Source organism: Pygocentrus nattereri, chromosome 28, assembly GCF_015220715.1.
Source record: "Pygocentrus nattereri isolate fPygNat1 chromosome 28, fPygNat1.pri, whole genome shotgun sequence".
In the NCBI taxonomy this organism is placed as follows: Eukaryota; Metazoa; Chordata; class Actinopteri; order Characiformes; family Serrasalmidae; genus Pygocentrus; species Pygocentrus nattereri.
Genome location: NC_051238.1, coordinates 10,039,122 through 10,066,159, shown reverse-complemented (window position 1 = coordinate 10,066,159; position 27,038 = coordinate 10,039,122). Strand labels below are relative to the sequence as shown.

General features: G+C 40.8%; 1 protein-coding gene across 2 annotated transcripts in view; it reads right to left on the bottom strand.

The window, feature by feature from the left end:
* Nucleotides 1–27,038, bottom strand: part of tafa5l (TAFA chemokine like family member 5, like) — a 108,748-nt gene that overhangs the window by 2,836 nt on the left and 78,874 nt on the right. For both annotated transcript variants that reach the window (XM_017716458.2, XM_017716459.2), the window contains exon 5: nt 4,808–4,851. In XM_017716458.2, coding sequence (XP_017571947.1) covers nt 4,828–4,851 — 24 coding nt within the window. In that variant the 3' untranslated portion in view covers nt 4,808–4,827. The remainder of the gene's footprint in view (nt 1–4,807; nt 4,852–27,038) is intronic.

Here is a 27,038-nt window from a genome sequence, read left to right as displayed (position 1 = left end):
ACAGGCAGCATGCGGCTCTCTGTTCTGCCGGACGCCTTTTCCGCCCCACTCTGGATTTGCATTTTCATTGATCTTCTCGCTTATTTTGATTTCATGCGGTTGGCAATAAAATTCCATTATGGGTTGTATATCATTCTTTATAGAGGAACAATCCAGAAAGGTAAGGCTGCAAGAGTTCGAAAGGCTTTGTTTCTGTTAAATGAATGGATCCCAGTGGAAGAAATTGCATCATCTGTTGGTGTTTGACTTCTGAAAGTTTATGTTTTTAATGTCTCCCTGAGTTTTATTGAGCAAAATCCCTGCAGGTCCTCATTATCCAAGTTTCTACTGAAGTTTGAGAATCTATGATTCAGCTATAGTCGATGATATGCAACTAACAGCCTCTGTAACACTCTTTACCACATGAATGAATAATTCACGATGGGAATTTTTGTGAATTTCACTGGCCAAATGAAACTTTAATAGACTTAAATGTAATTTCACAGATTGGAGCAGAATTTCATAAATTCCAGCCCTCCTTTCACAAATAAATATTTATGATATCCCTACTTTCCCCGTTTCATCCTGACGCTCTGTAATTGCCTATGATTCATGTGGCTTTCTCTGTCGAGGGCTGAGAAATCAATCTCAGGACGATGAGGCTGTAACACACTGGAAATGCAGATAACGGCGCCACAGGCTTCGCCATAACCACAACGCGCTGCTCTGATCTGAAGCCCTGTGCAGCTCCAAAATACACCCGGAACTGATTATTATTTTCCACATCAATTTTTATTTGTTGATATATGAAATCGGCAGCCCACCCCACTGCCTTAATTTCTCCCAATGCAATGTAGGCTTTATTTTAAGATCATAGCATAGTTCTACTCTCAGGCAGATTAGGAAAGTTCATTTAAAAGCAAATAAGCAAACAAATCAATGCATTTTCTCTCATGTTGCTCGAAAGTGTTCAGGGAATACACTAAGCCTTGTGCAGCAGTTTCAGGTGCAGATCGGACACATTCAGCTCCCGTGTGATCTAAAAAGCGCCCACTTTGTAGGCCATGTGCATGGAGAAATGTGTTTGCATATGCATAAAGGATAATGCAAATGTGGGCAGACAGCATAGATGAAGGACTGGATGTGTGGCATATACTAATATGTCATTTTTCGTGTTCTGTTTTGTCTTGGGATTTGGGTTCGCTAGCTTTAATCTGGCCTGAAATTTTGGTCCAAACCCGAACACAGCCCAAGAACGTTTTGTCCAAGCCCAATCTCAAGTTTTGATGCTCTGCATCTTCTGCTGTGTCATGAACGAATCCACATAGGCAGATTTAACTAACTATCAGTCTAAATGTGGACAGGAGCTAAGCTAATTAAAGCTAAATTACAGCCATGCTCGCTCGGCCTGCAGTGCTTATGCTCCTTCAGGTTTTCGTTTGAATGGTCTCCTTTGCGTGCGGTGCTCTTTTCATTCTAAGCGGATTTTTTGTAGCTCATGTTAGTTAACCAGTCAGAATATATCTGGCAGCAAAAGCAGATTTAGGTCTTCAATATAAAATTTAGCTGCAAAAAATAGATAAAAATAAAAAAATGCAGGCTGGATTTAAGGATAAATTGGAAATGTGTAATGGGCTGTATGAAGCTGGGCTGGTACTTTTGAGGCCCCTGCTATAAACCCTGCCTCATGAGTGTGCAGTTATTAGGCAGGTCCTGTGGGCAGTTGTGATTAGCCACAGCCTTTGTAACATTGATTGACACATATTGCAGTTGCATCAAACCACATTTTGTCCTGTGCCTGCACTCATATGTACATCTAGCTCTCCGAGCTTTCGCGCAGACTCACTTTTAAGATTGGTCTTTTAAAATCACTTTGAGCCACCAGACACATCCAACTGCCAATCAAGTTCTATATAATCTTTTCTCAAGCATTGAATTTTACCAATATGCACTGTTAACTTTTTACATAAAGCTTTTATTTAAGCCTTAACAGGATAACTCAGTAATGCTTTTGAAGTTGACACTTTTCAGTCCCTCTTCTTGTGAAGGCATCTTGGATTTGTTTGTCTGAACTGTTATTTATGTCAATTTTTGTTTATATATATAAAAAAAGATGTATAAAACTGAACACATGATGCATAAAGGGTATCTTAATGAGGACATTAAAATCAGTATTAATAAAATATCCCCCAGCAATGATTGTCTATCCCTGAAATAAGAAGAAAAAGGGACGGCTGCACAGCACCTTGACTGACGGGTGCTAATTGCTTCAAGGCAGAGCGTAAACATATGCCGAGTTCTGTTCTCGCTCCCCCCCCCATCTTCTCTCGCTCCACACTGTTTCCCATCCGACACACACTCGTGGAGGGAAGCAAGCAGCAGTGACAAACAACAGCTGGCATGTGAATATATCTTGTTAAATATGGCTGCATCCCATTCCCTTCCTCCCTGTGCTGATGAAGGGTGTGACTACAGAGACACAGGCGCTACGGCGGCAAGCAGCCCAGGGCTTTGGGGCTGCTGGTCACGTCCCAAACGGTCATCTCCTCCCTTCATCTCTGGATCCGTGGTGCAGCCGTGGCCCACGGCTGCCCTCTAATCCCGCTGAGCAGGTGGGTCCTTACTAAGACAGCTTAATCAGGCCTGTCTGAGCAAAACTGCCTGGATAAATGATTAGATTTCCACCTTATTTCTGCATCTCTTTCTTATTGCACTCTGTAGTTGTACTCATTTGTACTACAGTGAGTAAGCTGTCTGGAGAGCATGGATGAGGCGTCCTCTTTATTGTGCAAAACTTTAATTAAAAATTGATAAATATACATACATATATATATATATATATATATATATATATATATATATATATATATATATATCATTGCTGTCATGTCAAAGCCTTATATACAACAGTTAACTCTGATATCAGAGTCTGATTCCACTGAGCACTGGCAGTTAAGTGATGAATGTGTGAATTACATAATTTCTATCTTATTCATATGGCCAATGATGATTTGAGTGACCTATGGCCAAGTGGAAAATATATTAATGGTGATATAAATGACATTTTAAACATGAATATAGTAGAAAACAACTATTTTCTATGTAAAGACATAATAATGTAATGATGTCCTGAGCAGAGAATGAAGTCATGCTGCCTTTGTGTGTGTGTGTGTGTGTGTGTGTGTGTGTGTGTGTGTGTATGTCTATGTGTGTGTGTGTGTGTGTGTGTGTGTGTGTAATCTGAGCTTCTTTGATTCTGTCTCTATAGCTGGTCCTGCTGCAAGTACATGTTAGTCCATCCTGTGAAAATGATAGCCCTCCCCATATTTTGTGTTGCCCTCCCCAGATAGTGACCGCCCACACAACGTGCCTGCATAGGACGAGAACGTTTGAACAAGAAGCTAAGGTGCCAGAATGTAGAATTTAGAGACATAAAACGATAAAATAAGGAGAGAACACACTCCTCTAGATTTAGCTAAAAGCAGTAATGAATGATCAGTTTCTTAACCTGATATTTTGGCCACATTCTCGAAATACAGTTTTGACATGAAAAATAAGGTCAATACACTGCAAAAAATGTATTTTGCTAAGTAAAATCATCTTAAATCAAATTAATATATACCAAATTAGAGATAATTGTAAAAATAATATAAGATCATTTTATTTATATATAGCTGTTTTTTTTTACTGGTTAAATAACGGTTTAAATAATTTTATCAAGGAAAATGATCTCTCTATAATGACAGGTAATTTTGTCTGTTGCAAGCATACTTCTTAAAATAAGTAAAATTACTGCCAATACAATGAAATAATTGTACTTGATAAATTACTTAAAAAAGCAAAAATGGCAAAAAAAAAAAAAAAAGTTAAATAATAATCTTATAATAGGCTTACAACAATCTAAACATGAAAAATATTAGATATGCTGACTGGATTTAAGATAATTTCACTTGCCTAAATGCCATTTTTGCAGTGTATATTAATATTTGACCTGCAGCTTGTTTGGTTAGATTCTGAGAGTATGATGACAGGCTTGGATCAAATTCTGAACCTGTCGTTGCCTCTAAGTAAACTATTTGGATGGGAGCTATGATGGCAAAACACACAAGGTAGAACTAGCCAGAAGCAAACAGAATACAACTGAGCAGATAAGATGGGCTGTGAAATGCTTTATAGACCGGCTACAGCAAAACAACATTCAGGTTAATCTGGCAAGTAATGAAGTATTTAAAAAGCTGAGCTGAACCTGATATTGTGCCATTTTTATGGCTCTATGACAGCGCAGTAAAGTTGGCTTTTTATTGGACATTCAATGGATTTTTGATTTTCTCACCTTGATTTTTCATCAAATACATTTTCAAAAAAAATGACAAACCTACATTTTCTCAATCCTGAGAATAACAAATTACAACTGACTAGTGATGAAGGGCTAAAGAAGAGGTGGGAACTAAGTGGTGGTTTCCGTGCTCCAACACATCTTCTAAAACTGGTAACTAACTGCAGAGTTGAATCAGGTTTCCAAACTGTGCAGAAGTCTGGCCGTCCAGGGCCAGAGTTCCTAAGCCACTGGGATAGAGGCTGGCTAACAAACAGACTGAGCCACAGTTTTAACCATGCACCAGAAAGGCTGAGGTTTCTAATAAAGTGACCGGTCAATGTTTATGTTGTCTCTATCCGAACAAAGCCTTACATCTCTAAAATAAGCTAATGCAAAGAGTTTTTATGCTATGTTTGCCCATTTCTTACCAAAAATGTGTGATTCATGCTTTTGTTCCAACAGAAAGTATATCTTTGTGTGTGTGGTTGCAAGACAGAGCTCAGTCCTCACCTCTTTTCATCTGATGTCCTTTAAGATGGCTCCTTTGGCAGCGGCTAAAACACAAGAGAGAGAAAATCCTTCAGTCAGAAACATTAAGAAACACATAACATCTCCCTCTGAATTACACGAGACAATATAAACAGAGGAGACTTGGTAGGCTTTGTGTTTCTTCATCAAAAATAAACCCACAGTTGGAAGCTACACCTCTCAAGAGGAATTTCTACCATAAGCTCCTCTTCCCCATGTCAATAGGAGTACCATTACAATCAAAATGAATATTACCCCGAGACTCTTCATTATCATGCCACACTTCGCATAAGTTCACTCTGCTTTTCCCTTGACGTGAGATGGAAGTTTTACTCAAGTACCCTTCTCATATGTGTATGCATAAGTATGGAATTTAAGGAAGCTCCCAACTTTCCTCTTCCCTGTCCAAGATTTTTAACATCCCTGCACTCTCTCAACGCTTTAGCAACTTGGCAAGATAAAGCTGTTTGGACTGACTGTACTCGTTGGCATGCAAATGACCCTCGGAGCCACTTATTGGCAGCAGATCCATGCTGATTGGCTCTGCACACTGTCGTTCACAGCAGCCTTGGCAGTGCCTGTGGGCTCAACGGATGGATGGATGGTTGGTATTCTAGCCATCCGCCTGCCTTGCCCAGGGAGGCTGGTGCTATCTGTGAAACAGTGCACGCAGCAAGCCTGATCTATAGCTCCTTTCCTCAAACATGTCATCTAAATGCTAAGTACTCTTGCTGCATCGTTAAATCAAAACAGAAAAAAATAAGGGCAGGAGTAAGCAAACAAGAGAATCCTGCAAGGAGGCCTCGGATTTCTGATTTGATTTTTTTTTCTCTCTCATTTTATCTCAGGGCGTTTTGAAACATTAAAAAAACAGAGATATAAAAAAGCTTGCTGGAGAAGTTTAAAGAGACATAAATAAAACAGATGGAAGAAAAAAAATATGTTAGCGTGTCAAAATGCTAGCTTTTCTTCCCGCTCATTTGCCTTCAAGGGAAGCCGCTTTTTATGGAGTGCTGCTGCCTCACGCCTGCTTGGCTATTGATTGGGCGACACCCACTCGGGAGGAAAAATGCTGAAGCGGCGCTTGAGGGAAGCACTATTAACTGTTCCTGCTAATTAGCCTAAAAGGCTAACAAGGTAAATGGGCTCTCCTGAGGGAGGGGTAAAGATGGACACAGAGAAATACGCATGGAGATCGAGAAGGTTACCTACAGAAAGAGAGTCAACCATGAGGAAGGATGAGAAAAAAAAATGAGAGAATGGGACAGAAAGAGAGAAAGAGAAATTAGCCTTGAAGGCTAACAGGTTAAATGGGCTCTCGAGGGAGGGGGTAAAGACTGATACAGAGAAATACACACAGTGATTGAGAAAGAGAGTCTACCATGAGGAAGGAAGGGATCAAATGAGACAATGAGAGAGAGAGAGAGAGAGAGAGAGAGAGAGAGAGACAGAGAGAGAGAGAGAGAGAGAGAGAGAGAGACAGAGAGAGAGAGAGAGAGAGAGAGAGAGAGAGAGAGAGAGAGAGAGAGAGAGAGAGAGAGAGAGAGAGAGAGAGAGAGAGAGAGAGAGAGAGAGGTAAATGGGCTTTCATTCATAAGGGAGGAAGGGATAAAATGAGACAATGAGAGAGAGAGAGCGAGACAGAGAGAGAGAGACACAGAGAGAGAGAGAGAGAGAGACAGAGAGAGAGAGAGAGAGAGAGACAGAGAGAGAGAGAGAGAGAGGTAAATGGGCTTTCATTCATAAGGGAGGAAGGGATAAAATGAGACAATGAGAGAGAGAGAGCGAGACAGAGAGAGAGAGAGAGAGAGAGAGAGAGAAAGAGAGAGAGAGAAAGAGAGAGAGAGAGAGGTAAATGGGCTTTCATTCATAAGGGAGGAAGGGATAAAATGAGACAATGAGAGAGAGAGAGAGAGAGAGAGAGAGAGACAGAGGGAGAGAGAGAGACAGAGAGGGAGGGAGAGAGAGAAAGAGAGAGAAAGAGAGAGAGAAAGAGAGAGAGGTAAATGGGCTTTCATCCATGAGGGAGGAAGGGATAAAATGAGACAATGAGAGAGAGAGAGACAGAGAGAGGGAGAGAGGGAGAGAGGGAGAGAGAGATAGAGACAGAGAGGGAGAGAGGGAGAGAGGGAGAGAGAGATAGAGACAGAGAGGGAGCGAGAGAGAGAGAGAGAGGGGCTTTCATTCATGAGGGAGGAAGAGATAAAATGAGACGAGAGAGAGGGAGAGAGAAAAAGAGAGAGAGAGGTAAATGGGCTTTCATGAGGGAGGAAGGGATAAAATGAGACAATGAGAGAGAGAGAGAGAGAGAGAGAGAGAAAGAGAGAGAGAGAGGTAAATGGGCTTTCATGAGGGAGGAAGGGATAAAATGAGACAATGAGAGAGAGAGACAGAGAGAAAAAGAGAGAGAGACAGAGAGAGAGAGACAGAGAGAGAGAGAAAGAGAGAGAGACAGAGAGAGAGAGAAAGAGAGAGAGAGACAGAGAGAGAGAGACAGAGAGAGAGACAGAGAGAGAAATTAGCCTAAAAGGCTAACAAGGTAAGGAGGTCCTGAGGGAGGGGGTAGAGAAAGATACAGGGAAAGACACATACATAGAGAGGGGAATCTCCAGAGAGAGTGTGCAGTGTACCGTAAGGAAGTATAAGAGAGAAAATGAGAGAAAGAGACAGGGAGAGGGAAGTGAGTAGCATACAGCAAACAATTGGCTGAAACAGCCATCCTGCTTCCTCTACACGGCAGGAGGCTGTGTGTTAATATTGTAGTGCGGATGCCTCTGGGCACTTGTCTGAGGCAGGAAGATGAAGAATAGGTACGCTGCCTTGCTAGCAGAGCGGCCCAGATTGCTAATGTGTACTCCGCTAATTGAGTGCATTAGCTTTCATTAGTGCAAATGAAGTGCAGGCTCCAGGTGTTCAGCTTCGCAGGGGGTGGAAGGGGCTCCAATCAAAACTCCTCCAACCGCGACAGTGTTTACTGTTTACTCTGAACAATGGCAAATATGGCTCTGTCATATCTGCGGTGATTAGAGGCATAGCGATGCATTCGTTGAATCGATGCGTCGATCGCTGTTCCTGCCAGCTCAGCAACATCCATCCTCTAATTGCGATCATATTGGGTTACGCTTGTGGTGGCTTGCATCAGCACTTGCACTTGAGTCCAATTAAATCATTGTTTTCGTGACAAAGAGAGCAGCAAAGATATTTTCAACACTTAAATCATTCTAGCCGGACTGCATTACAATGTACTGTCCACTACAAAGACATTATGCTACCACTTCAAGTGGTAAGACTGCTACTATGCCACCTTAATATTTAAGAAATATATTGGTCATTAAAGCTGCACTATGTAAGATTTTTGTGTTAATTAAAATATGTACCATTTTAGCAAACATGCCTGCAATAGTACATTAAATGGGAGAGGTATCAGGTAAGATTTCATTGGAGTTTTTGAACCACATCATGTGTCTTTACGTATTTACATCACACGCACAGGCTCAAAAATAAGGTCCAGCTCGATGTTCAGGCCTCAAATGCAAAATCAACATCATACTGAATGAAGATATGATGACAATAGAATATAATTCACTCATATCCACAAAAGACAAGTCATACACCAAGTTTGGACTGAGTTCTTTTTGAATACTCTTTCAATGCTAAGAGGCACAAGCCATGCTACAAAATGTTCTTCCACATGTTGCATGCAATTACAAATTTACACCAGAGAGGCCGCTAAATCTCCAAAAGTTGCAAAGTGTAGCTTTAACTAATGATAACACATACATATGCAAATCTAGCTAGTAGAACCTTTCATGAATAGGCATGAAAATAATTCAGTAGGTTTAAAACATGCTACTGCTTTCAGATGATATAGGCTGTAGTTTCTTCCTTTTTTAATAAAGGACCCATGGAAAACTTACATTTACTTACTTTTTTAAAATAATTTTTGAATGTACTAGTAAACATTTATATAAACATTTACATGCACTCAATAACCCAATCATAATGCGGTTTCTGCAGTCATCTGATTATTCAAATAGTCATGTTAACACTCTGATTTATTAGATCGTAGTAAGGTCTAGAAATCCGATTAAGAAATCCGTTAAAGAGAGCTGGATTTTAGCTCGGTAATCAGATTTTTCAGTGATCATGAACTCTTAACTCAGATTTCTTTCATATTTCTCAGTGCGCACATGTGCGAAAACAGGCGGTGATACTGGAAATAAGTAAGATGGCAACAAAACACTTTTGGAATGAATCAACTGCATGCTTGATGAAATGTAGGATTTAAAATGTATTCATCTTCTAGATAATGTCTGTTCATATTTTCAGGTCAAGTTGAGTGATGTTTTAAAAACAAAACACGGCATGAAGTTTGACTTTTACATTACATTTACAACATGTCTTTGTCTGTGGTTGGTTGCAAAGCAGAAATCTGATCACTCAAGTGCATGTAAACACGTTGATAGGATTACAGACAAAATCTGATTTTCTGCAGGTATCGGATTATTAAGTGCATGTAAACACACTCAATAACATAATTCCCACCTCAGTCTACACAGTCCACATATGGAAACCAGCTGCAAAACCATCTAATTTTGAAGAACATGGGTCATTTACATGTAAAGGTACAGTAACAAAAATAGCTTGTTTAATTCTAAGGGGAAAAGTGATCTTGGTTAGAGTTTCTGAATCAACAAATTAGGCCAAATCTAATTCAATAGTCCTAAACAAAACAAAACTGCTCTTGAATCGAATTGCCAATCATTATATCCAATAAAACCACTGATAAACTGAAGGTTCACTGCCTGGAGGTGATGCTGAAACTGTAAATACTGATCACCTAAATAAGAACATTTGCTAATGTTATGCAGTGAAGGTTGCATCAGGATTGAAACACACATTTGCACCCTTGTGCCAGTGTCCATCTCCACGGTAACTGTAGGCACGGCAACCGCGAATTAAGAGCAGGTTTGTGAGCCAAGTGTGAGTGCAGCTTCTCTCCTTATGCCTCGGCTGGGTTAACCATTTAAAGATTGATTTATCTACTGCGATGGCTGCAAGCAGAGCAGCGTCTGTAATTATTACTCCTGCCTTAGGAGCAGAGGTGGTCCAAATGGCTAATGAAGCACTTATTGATGGAGTAGCACTCTGTAAAGATAACTCTAACTGAATGTCGATTACACATACAGTGAGATGCATATCTATCTGTGAAGACAGAAAAGGGAAGGCCATTTGAGCTTATTGCACTTCATATACAGGCTACCATCAAAATGCTCGTCTACTGGGAATGAAAGCGAGATGAGAAAAACATTTTCAATCATCGTGATCGGCCTACACAACAAGCGCCCCAGATGTGTGTTCTTCAGAAGATGCTTCAGATGGCTTCTTAATGTGTGGTAGTTGTTGCTTCTTATGCATTAAAGGCAAAGTATAGGGTGATCAGGGGGAACAGAGGGGTTGGGTGGATGGTGGGGGACATACAAATATAACAACATATATTAGACTAAATTTTTTTGACACCTTTGTTATTAAACCTCATCACGTATTGATCAGTGAAAACAGAAAACCTCTAAGAATGCCTAGCAGACGTTTTTTGTCAAAAATGTAAACTCTTTCTGAAATTCCCATGAAATTAACATAAATGCCATCAAATCATAGACCTAAGGCTTCTTTCTATGTTTCTTAACGATATACATGAAAACTCATCACCTTTCGGAGAAATATGAATAATATGCATAGCAATGGCGCAAATCTTGTAGGTTCTAAGAGCTGTTTGTTGTGTGTGTGTGGGGTGGGGGGTGGGGGGGGGGGTTTGCTGGCAGGAAAGAGATCTAAGTCTACAGTCGTATGCAAAAGTTTGAGCACACTTAAGACAACTTCAATATGGCGTTTTCTGCAAATTTTACAAAAAAATTCTATTTATTCACTAAGTTTAACATAAGGAGAAAATAATTCACATATGTTTATAAAATGGATTGTTCCAGTCCTAAAATCTGATTGGCTTAACTGTGTTCAAAGTCATTGTAAAAACCACGATATATGCCCATCTATGACCGCCTAACAGCAACTAAACTTTGTATTGCTACTGCACTGCAGGAAAAAAGCTGTTAATGGAATATTTAACTATAATCATTATAATATTGATGAAGTAAGAAGTTGGTTTTTGTTTGAACTGAGGGGCTGTTGACTTAAGCTCTTAACTAGAACTAGGTTGGCCAGCTAGCTAACAGGCTAAAGGATAGCTAACAGCCTAAACAAATCCATAATATCACAGGCTTGAATTAAAGCACTCACAACAGGATTAACTGTAAAACAGCAGTATAAACGTCTAAAGAATGTCACTTGAATGGATTACATGCTCCAAATGTTTCAGTCAGATATAGCATCAAAGCCAGGCTAAATTCCAAATGGCTCTGTACTCCCTAACTAGTGTGCTAGCTTTGAAGGTTTAGAAATTCTAGGCTCTACAGCCAAACAGTGCATCATTTACCTAGTATGATTGTGTCTGGGTCCCAAATGACTATTTATAAGCTTTATTTTGCTCTGTTGGGCTGCAGAATCTAGTAGTTAAAGTCCTATGTTGTGCACTATGTAGGGAGCAGGGAGCCATTTAAGACTGGGCCCAAGAATGAGATGAGGGGCACTGCTGGATAGGTACTAAATAAGCCTCACGGTAGGAATCTGGTGCCCAAAAAGTACTTCTGCATATAACAGCATTTGCATCCAATAATAATACAGTGTATTGCATTCAAGCTAATGGATTTGATTCAATCCTGTTTTTTGTGTTTTTATAAAGTGCATTTTTGTTAATATTTCTATGCTGCTCTAAAACAGCCTGAATAGAAATGCCTAAAATCCAGCTGAAATGATGAACTATGCCATAAAATATAGGATATTTACAGAGTTTAAGCGCAAAAAGTGTAAAATGCTGGCAGGGCAGCATTGCTGAAGAAGGCTGCTCTGATCAGGGCCTGACAGACTCACACCAAACATCTCCAGAACCAGCCGTTGGGATGGATGTGCAGATGTTTTGCAGGAATAAAGAGGAAATGACAATTCAAAGTGGGGGAGATGGCAGTGCTCTGGACAGGGTGCGGGCAAAATGCAGCCCAAGAGAGCAAAAACAGCTCCACCACAGCAAGAGTAGCCTTCGGACAGAACACAGAGACAGAGTGAATAAAAAATAGGAGAGCAAAAGGAATAGAGATCCATTATATCTAGAGCAACGTCTTGTTCTGTTCCAAAAAGAGACTCAGAATTAAGAGCTTGATGCTTTCCATCTAGCAAAGGATAAAATCCCACAGTTTGAACCAAGTGAAGCCATTTTTCACGTACCAGTCTAGGCAGTAGAAGCGTGCCAGACCAACTCGTTGTATTTTGATATACAGTGGGCAAACTGCTACCCAGTGATGATTGTATAATTAGGTGCCATCAGTTCAAGTAGCCTTCAAATTATAAACAGTGCAAAAAGCAAGTTAGCAAAATGTATCTATGAATATATATTTGAAAGAACAGCAGTAGACAGCCAATTAGAGGAAATATAGCAATGCATTAGAAAAATATGCCTTCTACTGATACGCAGTGCCATAGCAGTTTAACCACAGTTGCTAAAATAGAATTACTTCAGTAGTTATTAAGCTTGTTTCATCCAGCGAAAAACAGATTTGCTCCCCAAAGTCATCAAGTAAACACTTGATGTGAAGTATTAAAGCTTACAAAAGCACTGAACCCTCAGCATTAGATTTCATCATTACAAGTTCCAGTTGTTTACACTGTCAAGGCTTCTGCATGCAGACTTTTAATAAATTGTCCACCGGCTTTGACTTATGTCTTCGCATTAGCCCATAATTGCGAGGGCAGAAAGCATTGCAAAACAAAAAACAACAACTACTCTTGAAATAATTGGATTCTGAGATAATGCATTGGCTCTGAGTCTATAAAGAACAGGTCGAGTCAGACGTTCAAAATAACACTGTGTACTTTCAAGCGTTCAGTATTTTCCATCTTGTTTTTCTCAGCAGCCTGTAGTTAATGTAATTTCTTTGTTAATTCCCACATTATGTACGTAATTAGCATGCAGAAGGGGTTGCACAGGCCAGACCACTAGACGACTAAAATACATCCGCTGTGGACCAATGGACTAGTTAGATTCAGTGTCTGAGGTGGATAGGCAAAATGAAGCATCTGACACTAGTCAGTAAAGTAGTGCCGTAGTCAAGACTGATAGATCGAGACAGAGTCTGGGTCAGCCCTAAGACCGACACACACACACACACACACACACACACACACACACACACACACACACACACACACACACACACACATTTTTATACATATATATTCTGAAATATGCTGAATGCTCGATGATATTCAGTATATTATAAAAGTATTTGCTCATCTGCCTTCACAGGCATATGAAATTGAGTGAAATCCCATTCTTAATCCATAGGGTTTAATATGATGTCAGCCAACCCTTTGCAGCTGTAATAGCTTCCACTCTTCTGGGAAGGCTTTCCAAAAGGTTTAGGAGTGTGTTTATGGGAATTTTTGACCATTCTTCTAGAAGCGCATTTGTGAGGTCAGACACTGATGTTGGACGAGAAGGCCTGGCTCACAGTCTCCACTCTAATTCATCCCAAAGGTGTTCTATCAGGTGGAGGTCAGGACTCTGTGCAGGCCAGTCAAGTTCTTCCACACCAAACTCGCTCATACATGTCTTTATGGACCTGCTTTGTGCACTGGTGTGCATGTTGAAACAGGAAGGTGCCGTCCCCAAAATTGTCCAAAATCTCTTGGTGCTGAAGCATTAAGAGTTCCTTTCACTGGAACTAAGGGGCCGAGCCCAACTCGTGAAAAACAACCCCACACCATAATCCCTCCTTCACCAAACACTTTGCACAATGCAGTCAGACAAGTACCGTTCTCCTGGCAACCGCCAAACCCAGACTCATCCATCGGATTGCCAGACGGAGAAGTGTGATTCATCACTCCAGAGAAACGTCTCCACTGCTCTAGAGTATAGTCGCGGCGCTTTATACCAAGGCATTCCACACATTGCACTGCGTTTGGTGATGTAAGGCTTGGATGCAGCTGCTCGACCACCTCAGCATCCGCTGACCCCACTCTGTCATTTTACATGGCCGACCACTTCATGCCTGAGTTGCTGTCGTTCCTAGTCGCTTCCACTTTGTTATAATACCACTGACAGTTGACTGTGAAATATTTAGTAGTGAGGAAATTTCATGACTTGACTTGTTGCACAGGTGGCATTATATCATGGTACAATGCTGGAATTGACTGAGCTCCTGAGAGCGACCCATTCTTTCACTAATGTCTGTAGAAGCAGTCTGCAGGTCTAGGTGCTTGGTTTTATACAGCTGTTCTGAAAGTGATTGGAACACCTGAATTCAATTATTTGGATGACATATATATATATATATATATATATATATATATATATATAAATATATATATATACATACATACACACAAACACACACATAAACACACACAGTGGTGAACAAAGTACACAAATAATGTACTTGAGGTAAAGTAGAGATACTCAAGGTAAAACGTTACTCCACTAAAAGCAGAAGACGTCCTTTAGACCTCCACTTGAGTAAAAGTTCAAAAGTATTTGCTTTCAAATGTACTTAAGTACCAAAATTAAAAGTACTAAAAGATTAATTATGACTCTGCTGTCCTATTACCATTTTTGCATCAAATCTCTTGCTTCATTACCTCTTTTTAGGTGAAAATACTACTAATAATACTAATCACTCTTGGTAAACCAATCTTTTAATAGAAGGCCATTAATTAGTGACGCTGATGTCTATTATTTTTTCTTGTATAACTAATTAACCCTTTAAAATCCCAGGCTTATTACATACTAAGTCTTAATGTTATTACAGCAACAAGAAAAATAAAAACTTTTTTTGGAAAACTATACGTGCCAAACAATAGCATTATGGACACTGTGGTTATGTTCAGGGTTGAGTTTGGGGCAAACTCTTAAAATTCCAGGCTTATTACACACTAAGGCTTATTATCAATTAATTATGGGGATTTCAATACATACTCTTAGGTTATAGAAATGTGTATTGAAAATTGGGCCTGCCGGCAGTCCCTGGCCATTTAAGGGGTTAACTAGTAAAAAACTGTTCAGTTGTGCAACCTTAACTGCAGCACTTCGATCTTGTGCAGACAATAGGTCACACATCACTAGCAGGAAGTAAAATACTTTTCAGTAATGTTCAGAAAATATGGCTACTTGACTAGTCAAATACTTTTTAGAATGAGTAAACAGCTACTGAAAACTACAGCTGTCAAACAATTAAAATAATCAGCACATTATTTTGTGTATTGATGATTACGTTAGTCTTATTTGCTCAAATTTGACCATAAAGGTGTATTTTTTATATGTAAAAAGCAATGTATTTTGTTATTGTTATAATCATGGACAAAATAAGCTTCTTCAGAATGTACTTATTACCTTTCTTAATTCAAGCTTGAACCTGATAAATATGTGAACGCAGAAAATAACGAGAATGCCGTTTCCAGTTTTCCTCCAGTGAGAGCATCGGTGGCTGCATGTTCCTAACCCTCCGTGACTGTGGCAATCTCGTTCTCTTACCACTGTAATACAGTACATCTTGTTGCAAGGGGACTATACCTTTCCATTTTGCTTGTTTGCTTTTGTTAGTTTGCTTCTTGTTGATTTGTTCTCTTTCCCCTGTCCACTGTAGTCTGTTAAAGACATTCCCTGGTGCTGAAGTTACAGATATTACCAACAATCCTAGCACTGGTGGTGAATTTGCCTTGTAAATATTACTTCAGCCTCGATATACCTCGACAAGAAACAAATTCACAGCATGTTAAAGTAACTTTTAACAAGAAAGCCATCAATGAAAGCTGCCATTGAAAAGAGTCATAGCAACAGTACGTGAATAGCCAGGCTTCAGCCTGGAACTCTGGATGGTGTGAAGGGTCAAACTAGGAAAATGCATTAAGTGTTTTATGTTATTAACCACTAGTAGAAACTAATAGCTGTTTAATCCCTAAACTGTACTCATAGGGCCGATCTGATTTCTTATTTTAATCCTTACCCCTTGTTTTCGAGTGTCAACTTGCTCACTGGAACTGAGTTACAAAGGATAGTGGTTGAAATTTTCCCCTATGAAACAGGACCCTCAAATAAAAAAGAACAGCACTTCATTAAGAGGCTGCTAGCGCTGCTCTGTAGGCGACCTTACCAGTCTTTAGTGATAGCAGAGAAGGGTAAAGTTCAGCTCCTCACTGCTGGGCTTTAGTTACATTTAGGGCATCATATGTCTTCAAAGAGGAGGGGTGTGACCGTTTATCATCGCCCACCCCTAATTCTTCAGTGATATGAAGCTGAAGTCAGATATTTTCCAGCTTCTTGTTTGAATTTTCACATTCTACCTTAAATCGCTGCACCATTTAAGGTGGAACGGGAAAATTAACTATAGGTAGCTACCGACCGTTATACACTGAAATGACATTAAACTAAGATAATATAATGGTTACTATTACATTTTAATGGAGAAAACACATAGATTCGTGTGTTTCTTTGGTCGCCTGCACAGCCATCTTCCCAGTTTTAGTTTTTTTTTCTTATAACACTCTGTTTGAAGTTTGCTTCTGAAAAACCTATTATGGGTTAGTAGTGTCAATTGTAGTAACGTACTACGAGCCACTAGTAGTAGAGTGCAATACTTTTCACTGATGTCTGTAGCACTTTCATAGTTTTTTCTTTTAAATATGGTAAATGTACAGCTAGTTGTTTACCCTCCTAGCATCAGGTAAACAGAGTGAACAGTTTTAACACGATGCTGTCAAGTCACCTATTGAAGCTCTGCAGCATCATGGCTGCTCTGGAGACCGCCGCATATGGATCCATCTCTTCTCCCCGTGGATCGCAAATCAAATCAGCCGACCCGGCGAGCGAAAAGTGTTTGGCTTCATAAATGCATTCGATAAAAGAGAGCAGGGAGCGAGGTTGGAGAGGGTACAGACTCTCTGAGGATTGCCAATTCCCCCGTGCCTCAGATATTTAGTGGCCTCTAACAGTTCGGGCGGGTGCATGGGCAAACGGAGGCAGACGTGAGCGGAAAGCGAGTGCAGGGAACATGGAGGGACGGAGGGAGAGAGGGAGGGGGTTCTGGATGAGACGCTGTGTTCACTCTGACCCCGTCAGATCAGCCTCAGTCTGAGTGAGCCTCGGCTTCCAGAATAAAACGCCCGACTGAAGTCATCGCAACCCCCCTCACCACCACTCCACCTTTATTCCCCCTTTTTTCTCTCTCTCTCTCTCTCTCTCTCTCTCTCGTCAGCTAATGCTCCAGTTCTCTTTCTTCTTCTCTCTCTCCTCTCTCTCTTTCACAGTCTACAATAGCGATCTATCTCTCTTTTTTCTCTGCATTCCTCGCCTGTCCTCTCTCTCGCAGTCCCTGGTGCCATTCACTTTCCCTCTTTCTCTCTCTCTCTCTCTCTCTCTCACACTCTTCCGGCCCCTAACGATGACTCTGCACTGACAGAGCACTGCCATTAATGAGACAGTGAGATGAGGGAGGGGTGCTGAAGAGAGGAAATGGAGACAAATGAAAAAGAGACAATGTGGCAGAGAGAGAGAGAGAGAGAGAGAGAGAGAGAGAGAGAGAGAGAGAATCAGACTGGCACAGAGGAGTTGGCGTGAGGAGAAAAGGACAGTACAGTCTGTAAATAACTGAACTGGTCAGAAGTTTTAGCTGTTTTCCAGCACACTGACTTGAAAATGAAACAAATGGATCTCAGCTGTAATTTAACACTACATCAGTTTTCTTAAAAGGCCCATATCATTTTCCCTTGAGGTCTACATAAGACATTTCTATGGGTCATAATACATTTTTACATGACAAGTTTTTCTTTATCAATTAGAATCACTGTTTTTGTTGCTCTGCCTTTAAGACTAATATTTATGTAAATTAGCTCTGACCTGATTGGCTGCCCTGAAACACTCATCATAACTTCCTTATAACTATTGCTATTTTACGGTTTGGTGTCACTTACGGACGTTTCCCTCTTCAAATGCAACATACTGGGAGGAGATTATTACGAAGGCTGATAGTAAAATACTGACTGGAGGATTATTTAACATCTGAGAACGTCTTATTTTTTGCACAATTGGTTTCTGATGTTGGTGAGATGCTGATCCTACAACATAGAATCCTCTATCTGCCAGGTGAAAAAAAGGCTGAATGTTGTTTTTCCCCACTTCGGGCAGCAGAATTTCAAACACTGGTTCATGTTTGACCTTTTAAAATTTAGAACTATGATGAAATAATTACTTTCTCGGAGAGTAATAACTCATTGCTGTGAAGTCAAAATCTTATTTCAATGCACTAAAAACTAAATATGGATGTACCGCTGCCAGAAATACAGCGGGACAAAAATACTTTTTTCCCTACCTGGATGAAACAGGCTTTCATGAAAAATAGGAAAATGAGGACATGAGAAAATACAAAGTTTTTTATTGCTTCAGTCCTATGTTAATTATGAAGTTTAACCAGTGGAACAATTACTGGACCACAGAACCCTACTGAGCCAAGTCTGGAGACAAAAAGCTCCCAGAACATGGTGGTCTCAAAATGGCTCCATTTCCAGTGTGGTAGTGTCTGGTTATGTCCAAGAGATGCTTAATTTTATTGCAAAAGAACTAAACATGTACTAAGCACACTGTTCTTCATTTTATGTGCTTTGTATTACACCTTATCATCAACCTGGGATAACAATGCAATCACCAAACAAGACCTTAGCAACCACCTGGGACACCATAGCAATAGTTTAGCAACATCATAGTAGCAACCTGAGACAACATAGCAATGGCTTAGCAACACCTTAGCAGCCACCTGGGACATTATAGCCAAGGCCTAGTCATAACATAGCAGCCAAATGGGATACCATAATAATGACCTAGCGACATCTTAGCAGCCACCTAGAATACTATATATATATATATATATATATATATATATATATATATATATAATATGTAATCACGATTCATCTCAGAATTTCATATAATCGCGATTAATTGCATTTTTTAAAAAATCTGTGTAAATGTTATAGAAAATAAGGATTTTTAAGTGAAATGTTACAATTAAAATGGTGAACACATTTTATACTAATTGTGCTTATGTTAAAAACTGCTGGGACAAGAGAAAACTGTAAGGGAGTTTTATTCACTCACATACTAGGCAGAAATACTGAACCTACAAAACGCAAAATTGGATTTGTAATAGATTAGGGAGCTATAGTCTCAAATATAAGACATGTAGTCACACACTACTGTGTGCTGAAGATGTATTCAGTCACAGCCTATAGGACTTCACAGTCCTGTGCAAACAAAAATAAATTGCACAAAGTTGGACTTCATTAAAGACATGTAGTGTCATACCACAGAGCCGCAGCACTGTAAACAGCATGAAAACGTTTACATGCAGCCTAATAATCTGTTAATAATCCGACTAATAGCTTGATCGGAATAGAATACGTTCATGTAAAAAGCTCAGTCAGAATAGTCTAGTCCAGTTGAGGCCATTCGGAATACAATTTCTATCCGATTGAACGAGGAGGGGAACCTCTAAATAATCAGTTAAATAAAAGAATAATATCCCTGTAAAAGCCTGAATCCGATCTAAATAATCTGTTAGACAGAAGAATAATATCCGTGTATACGCCTGAATCCGATCTAAATAATCCGTTAGACAGAGGAATAATATCCGTGTAAACGCCTGAATCCGATCTAAATAATCCGTTAAATAGAGGAATAATATCCGTGTAAACGCCTGAATCCGATCTAAATAATCCGTTAAATAGAGGAATAATATCTGATTACACTCCAATCGGATCGAGTATGAACGTTCTGCGCATGCGCGGCGCGTCACAGTGAAAGGTTTATACCGTTCATCATGGCGGAGCAGAAGCTGGTGGAGGAGACGAGGTTTATACTCTGAGCTTTAAAACACGGCGGCGGGACGGACGGCCAGCTTATGTGTCTCAGAGCACGACGTCTTCCTTTATAAGGACATGTGAAGCACGTTTTTCTGAGTCTGACGTCACTTTAAAGCATTAAAAACACAAACGCGCCGACTGGACCTCACGTGAAGCTCGCTGTCATGGTAACGTTACTCTCAGCGCTGCTCCACGCATGCGCGCCATTCTGCGTCGGATTACTTGCAGTGAGCATGTAAACAAAGATTTTCATCAGACTGTTGAACAGAGTGAGAATAAACACCTCAGTCTGAGTCTGTAATCCGACTGTATTCAGACGGGCTGGCAAATATCTTTACATGTGAACAAAGAAACTTACTCCTCTACTCTTAGTGAGAGACACCGCGCCAGACATGGTCACGTCTCAACATGAACTACGGATGGCGCGCAGGGCCAAAAAGAATTTGCGTTAACGGCACTTTTTTTTTTAATCGCGTTAAATTGATATTTACAACAAAATAGTGCCGTTAACGCAAATTCTATATATATATATATATATATATATATATATATATATATATATATATATATATATATATATATATATATATATATATATATATATAGGGTATACAGGGTATCATATATTGTAATATATATATATATGTTGTCATGGCACAGGAAAGTGACAAAATATATGTGTTTGTGTGTGTGTGAGGACAGGAGTGAGAGAGGCAGATACTGAGTTGAGAGAGAGAGAGAGAGAGAGAGAGAGAGAACTCACTCCAGACAGAACAGAAGAGAAAGCTTAGGGCAAACTCTCACAGCTGGGGTCATTATAAAGATGTAACTGCTGAGGACGTCTCTCTCGTCCCGCTGTTTTCCTCACTCTTTCAGCAGGAAGTGCCCCCCCCTGCCCTGCTCATGCAGGTACCATCAAACACCTGACAGGGTGACTCAACGTTTTCACACCAGGCCCTTTTGCTGAGCTAATGTCTCTGACGAGCTCCCACTGTAGACTGTAGGCCACCCACAGACTTTCTCTCTCTCTTTCTTTCTCTCTCTCTCTGACTCCTGAGTACAAATCCCCCAGCCACATGCAGACCAACCCACGGTTCTGAGAAATGGACCTGCACCCACCTGGAGCAATTTAAACTAATAGAAATAATGAACTGAACCTGGCCTGAATCTGCGCTATAAAAACACAATATCTGAACATTTCTATGAGCAACATTTATCAGTGTATGCCTCACTATAGTCCACTGACTTATAATACTGCAGCCCACCTCCTTCTAAAGCTTCTCTTGTAATACAGCATTTGCCCTAACACTAAACCAGCGGTAACCAATCTTGGCTTGTGCTCTCTCTGCTCTTACCATCTTATCAAGGACGAAACCCAAAACTGAACAGGACACTGGGTCCTCAGGACTATGATACTGAACCTAAAGTCAGATCCTAATTGAACGGCAGACATAACAAAAAGTCCACTTAGGTTTTTGGCTTTATATTCCAAAAACAGTCATAATTTATTTGTACATATCCATTTTCCTCTCTTCATCTCAACGGCTGGCTTTACATGGTGAAACCTTCTTGCAACTAGTTGCATGTTGTGAGTTGCCTGCAACAATTTCTGTGCAACTTGACCAATACACTGGGCAATTCAAAAACAATTCAAAAACAATTCAAAAACATGGAACACATTCAGTGACTTCACAAGTGAGCCATTTTTGCCACTTGTTTTTTTTTTTATGCCTACTATCATTCTTGCCGTAAATTCGCCCACTAGATGTACTGTACATATTCACAGAATTTTCATCAGCTTCATATGTTTTCCAGGTTTTTTGCCATTCTTTTTTCGACATCTACATCTACAAACTCACATTTGTTGTCATGGCACAGGAAAGTGACAAAAATGAAACAATCAGGGCTCTCTTTTTCTTAAATTTCATGTCCAGTGATGAAATCAGTTGTTTCAAACTTTGTTGTTTGATGAGATCACCTGATACTTTATTTAAATTTGGATTGGCTGTTTCATGAAACTTGTTTCACAAAGTTGAGCTGCCTGCAACTGTTGCGGCTGAGTTTCAAATAAGTTGCAGGACACTTTACATTATGCTACTCAAGCGCAATCAAGTTGCATGTAGGTTCTAAGCTATTAAAGTTGCATGAAAGTTTCAACATGCAAAGCCTGCCTTAGAATTAAACAGGCAATTGCATTTGTATAACTACTAGAATTCTCACTGACTGAATTTTGAATGGTTATTGCTAGTACAACAAAGCATAAATGGAAAAATTTTTTATGTTGGGATATGTCATTAGAAATGTCATAATAATTCATTCAAATTGAGTCTTCATCATTTTTTAATTAATTATTCCACAACCATGCTGCCCTACCCGATGACGTGGGTTATTCGGATAACATTCACAGTGTTGTTCTCTAGAAAGAACACTGGATTTTCAAATGAATTGCTTTCATGTGTCAACACAATGAACAATAAAAGATAAAAGTAAACATCTTCAGTCCTATACACTCTTACAGTTGCTGTCCTCGTGTTCATGTATCATTTTTGACAAGGTATAGCATCACGTTTGCCGTGTATTTGAGGCCAACTAGAACTTCATAGCGTATTTTTGGGTTTTTATGTCCCAGCTTGTACTGTCTGACCTGTCCCATTCAGTTGCTACTGTTTTGTTCTGTTCTGGTTGTACTTTGTAAACTATTTGTGAGTTCTTTCCAGACATTTTATGTAGGAAATGAGATGAGTTGAGTAGTCTGTGGCTCAAAAATGGGAAAAAAGAGCCCACAAAGATGAATCACAGTCTAATGTATACCACTGGCCTTTCAAAGTAGAAATACTCAGATAAGGTGAGTTGGCTACTGAGTAACTGCTACCAAAATAATGTTCAACTTGCTGGAACAGTGGAAAAAAAAGCCACCTCATACTGACAAACCACATGTATATGGCCTAAATGATAAATGACAATGGCCTTAAAGGGGAACTTCACCAATTTCTCGAAATGATTGCATAAGTAAATTGTTAATGTGTCAACAAAATCATTCAGAGTGGCCTAAAACGCTTCATTGCAGAGTAACTTACCAAGTCAAAATGGTTCATAGGAGTGAGTGGTCGGGGTGGCTGCGCCCAAGCTGTATTTGGCAAGGGTGGAGAAACTCTGACTTCGAATAAGGATATTGTCGGTTGGTGGAAGGAGCACTTTGAGGAACTTCTTAATCTGGGAGACGTGGGCCAGAGGCTTCTGGGGTGTCAAGTTCCATTTCCCTGGTGGAGGTCACTGAGGTAGTTGGTAAGCTCCTCAGTGGCAAGGTGGATGAGATTCGTCCAGAAATGCTTAAGGCTCTGGGTATTGTGGGGCTGTCATGGCTAACACGCCTCTGCAATATTGCATGGACCTCGGGAACAGTACCCTTGGACTGGCAGACTGGGGTGGTGGTCCCTATTTTTAAAAAGGGGGACCGGAGGGTGTGTGCCAATTATCAGGGTATCACACTGCTCAGCCTCCCTGGGAAAGTCTATGCAAAGGTGCTGGAAAGGAGACTCCGACCGATAGTTGAACCTCAGATTGAGGAGGAACAATGTGGATTCTGTCCTGGCTGTGGAACAATGGATCAGCTTTTCACCCTCTCACAGATTGTTGAGGGGGCATGGGAGTTTGCCAACCCAGTCTACATGTGTTTTGTGGACTTGGAGAAGGCTTATGACCGTGTTCCTCGAGATATCTTGTGGGAGGTCCTCCGGGAGTATGGGGTGCCGGGGCTACTACTCTGGGCTATCCAATCTCTGTACTCCCGGAGTGAGAGCTGTGGACTCTGCCAGGGTTGTGCTCTGTCTACACTCTTGTTTGTGATATTCATGGACAGAGTGTCAGGGTGTAGCCGGGGTCAGGAGGGCATTATGTGTGGAGGCCAGAGGGTGGCGCCTCTGCTATTTGCAGATGATGTTGTTCTTTTGGCGGAATCACATGGATGCCTCCAACGCTCGCTGGAGCGGTTTGCTGCTGAGTGTGAAGCGGTTGGTATGCGGATCAGCACCTCCAAGTCTGAGTCCATGGTCTTGGCCCGGAAAAGGATGGCATGCCCACTCCAGGTAAGGGGAAAGGACCTGCCCCAAGTGGAGGACTTTAAGTAGCTTGGGGTCTTGTTCACGAGTGACGGGAAGAGGGATCGTGAGATTGGCCGCAGGCTGGGACAGGCGGCAGCAGTGATGCGGTCACTGTACCGGACTGTAGTGGTGAAGAGGAAATTGAGCCAAAAGGTGAAGCTCTCTGTTTACCGGTCGATCTACATCCCAATCCTCACCTATGGTCATGAGCTGTGGGTAATGACAGAAAGAACGAGATCGTGAATACAAGCAGCGGAAATGAGCTTTCTTCGTCGGGTGGCGGGCTACACGCTCTGCGATAGAGTGAGGAGCTCGGTCATCCGGGAGGAACTCAGAGTAGAGCCGCTACTCCTCCGCATTGAGAGGAGCCAGCTGAGGTGGTTCGGGCATCTGATCCGGATGCCCCCTGGACGCCTCCCAGTGGGGAGTGTTCCAGGCACAGCCTACTGGAATAAGACCCAGGGGTCGTCCTAGGACCCGCTGGAGGGATTATGTCTCCAAGTTGGCCTGGGAGCGGCTTGGAGTCCTCGGGAATGAGCTGGAGGAAGTTGCGGGGGACAGGGTCATCTGGGATTCTCTGCTCTCCCAACTGCTACCGCGACCCTGTCTGGACTAGCGGTCAACGATGATGATGATGATAAAGACAAGATATTTAATGTTCAAATGGATGAACTTTATTGTTTTTTGCAAATATTCACTCCTTTTGAATTTGATGCCTGCAACACGTTCGAAAGAAGTTGGGAAAGGGGCAACAAAAGACTGGGTAAGTTGAGGAATGCTCAAAAAACACCTGTTTGGAACATTCCACAGGCGAACAGGTTAATTGGAAACAGGTGAGTGTCATATTTGGGTATAAAGGGAGCATCCCTGAAAGGCTCAGTCGTTCACAAACAAGGATGGGGCGAGGTTCAACACTTTGTGAACAACTGCATGAGCAAACAGTCCTACAGTTTAAGAACAATGTTTCTCAATGTGCAACTGCAAGGAATTTAGGGATTTCATCATCTACAGTCCATAATATCATCAAAAGATTCAGAGAATCTGGAGAAATCTCTGCAAGTAAGCGGCAAGGCAGAAATCCAACATTGAATGCCCGTGACCTTCGATCCCTCAGGCGGCACTGCATTAAAAACCAACATCATTCTGTAACGGCTATTACCACATGGGCTCAGGAACACTTCAGAAAAACATTGTCAGTGAACACAGTTCGTCGCTCCATCTACAAGAGCAAGTTAAAACTCTGCCATGCAAAGCGAAAGTCATATATCAACAACACCTAGAAACACCGCCGGCTTCTCTGGGCCTGAGCTCATCTGAGATGGACTGATGCAAAGTGGAAAGTGTCCTGTGGTCTAACGAGCCCACATTTCAAATTGTTTTTGGAAATCATGGACGTCGTGTCCTCCAGGCCAAAGAGGAAAAGGACTGTCCGGATTGTTATCAGCACAAAGTTCAAAAGCCAGCATCTCTGATGGTGTGGGGGTGTGTTAGTGCCCATGGCATGGGTAACTTGCACATCTGTGAAGGCACCATTAATGCTGAAAGGTACATACAGGTTTTGGAGCAACATATGCTGCCATCCAAGCAGCGTCTTTTTCAGGGACGTCCTGCTTATCTCAGCAAGACAATGCCAAGCCACATTCTGCACGTGTTTCAACAGCATGGCTTCGTAGTACGTAGTACGGGTACTAGACTGGCCTGCCTGCAGTCCAGACCTGTCTCCCACTGAAAATGTGTGGCGCATTATGAAGCGCAAAATACGACAATGGAGCAACTGAAGTTGTACATCAAGCAAGAATGGGAAAGAATTCCACCTACAAAGCTTCAACAATTAGTGTCCTCAGCTCCCAAACGCTTATTGCGTGTTGTTAAAGGAAAGGCGATGTAACACAGTGGTAAACACGCCCCTGTCCCAACTTCTTTGGAACGTGTTGCAGGCATGAACTTTAAAATGAGTGAATATTTGCAAAAAAACAATAAAGTTTATCCGTTTGAACATTAAATAACTCGTCTTTGTAGTCTATTCAATTGAATATAGGTTGAAAAGGATTTGCAAATCATTGTATTGTTTTTATTTATATTTTACACAACATCCCAACTTCACTGGATTGTGTATCACAACCAGAAATACTGAACTCAACTATGAGTTAGAAATGCTCCAAGCTTTGCTGTGCTTTGTAATATTAAACTCATAACAAAGGCAGACTAAAACTTGCACAAATTTAGTAAAGGAACAATAGACCGGGCAGTTGCATTGGCATAACTAGTCCAATCTCCTTTGAATTTTGAATGCTTAATTCTAGTACAAAAAAGCATAACTGAAAAAAAGACAAATAATTTTGTTATATTGAATGTAATGTTTTGGAAATAAAACAAAATGTAGCCTGTGCAAAAGTTACAGCACATTTTACATTTTATGTTTTATTTTTTCCAGTATGTTCAACTCAGGAAATACGCAGAGGTTGTGCATAAAAATGCAGATAATTCAACTTGTTTCAAGACATAGTGATTGAAGCAGGAACACTTATCTGCCTGTATAACAAGACACATTTTTCTATATTGCTGTTGTTGGAAGAAAACATTGTATGTCCAAAATGGTCAATTTACAGGAAAAGTTTTACTTTTACATTTTCAAATTATGCCAGAAACTGGGAAAAAAAAATACAAAAATGGAGATATGAGGATTTACTGACAGCAGCGATATACAGTTCCTTATACAAGTAAATGTTTAGAAATAAATGAAATAACATCATAAAATTTACAGAGAAATATTACACATATCAACAAGATTTAAGACATTATCAGTTGCCAAGATTCATTTTCTGCAGTGCTCTCTTTCATTTAATTCAGATTCATTTAGCCAGTCAGATCTTTCACTGGACGTTCTTAAGCCTGCGCACATTAGAACATCTGTGCTTGTTGCAGAGTGTTCGGTCGGCTGCAGTGTAACAGGCTTCAGCTGCCTGCATTCCTGCACTGCCGCGGCGCAGGCTCTCCGGCGTGTGCGGTACCGTGGCTCTCAGCTCTAGAGAATACAGCAAATTTGAACCTTTCAGCAGTTCACTAGTGAAGACAAATGGCGCGGTGTTTGGGGCCCT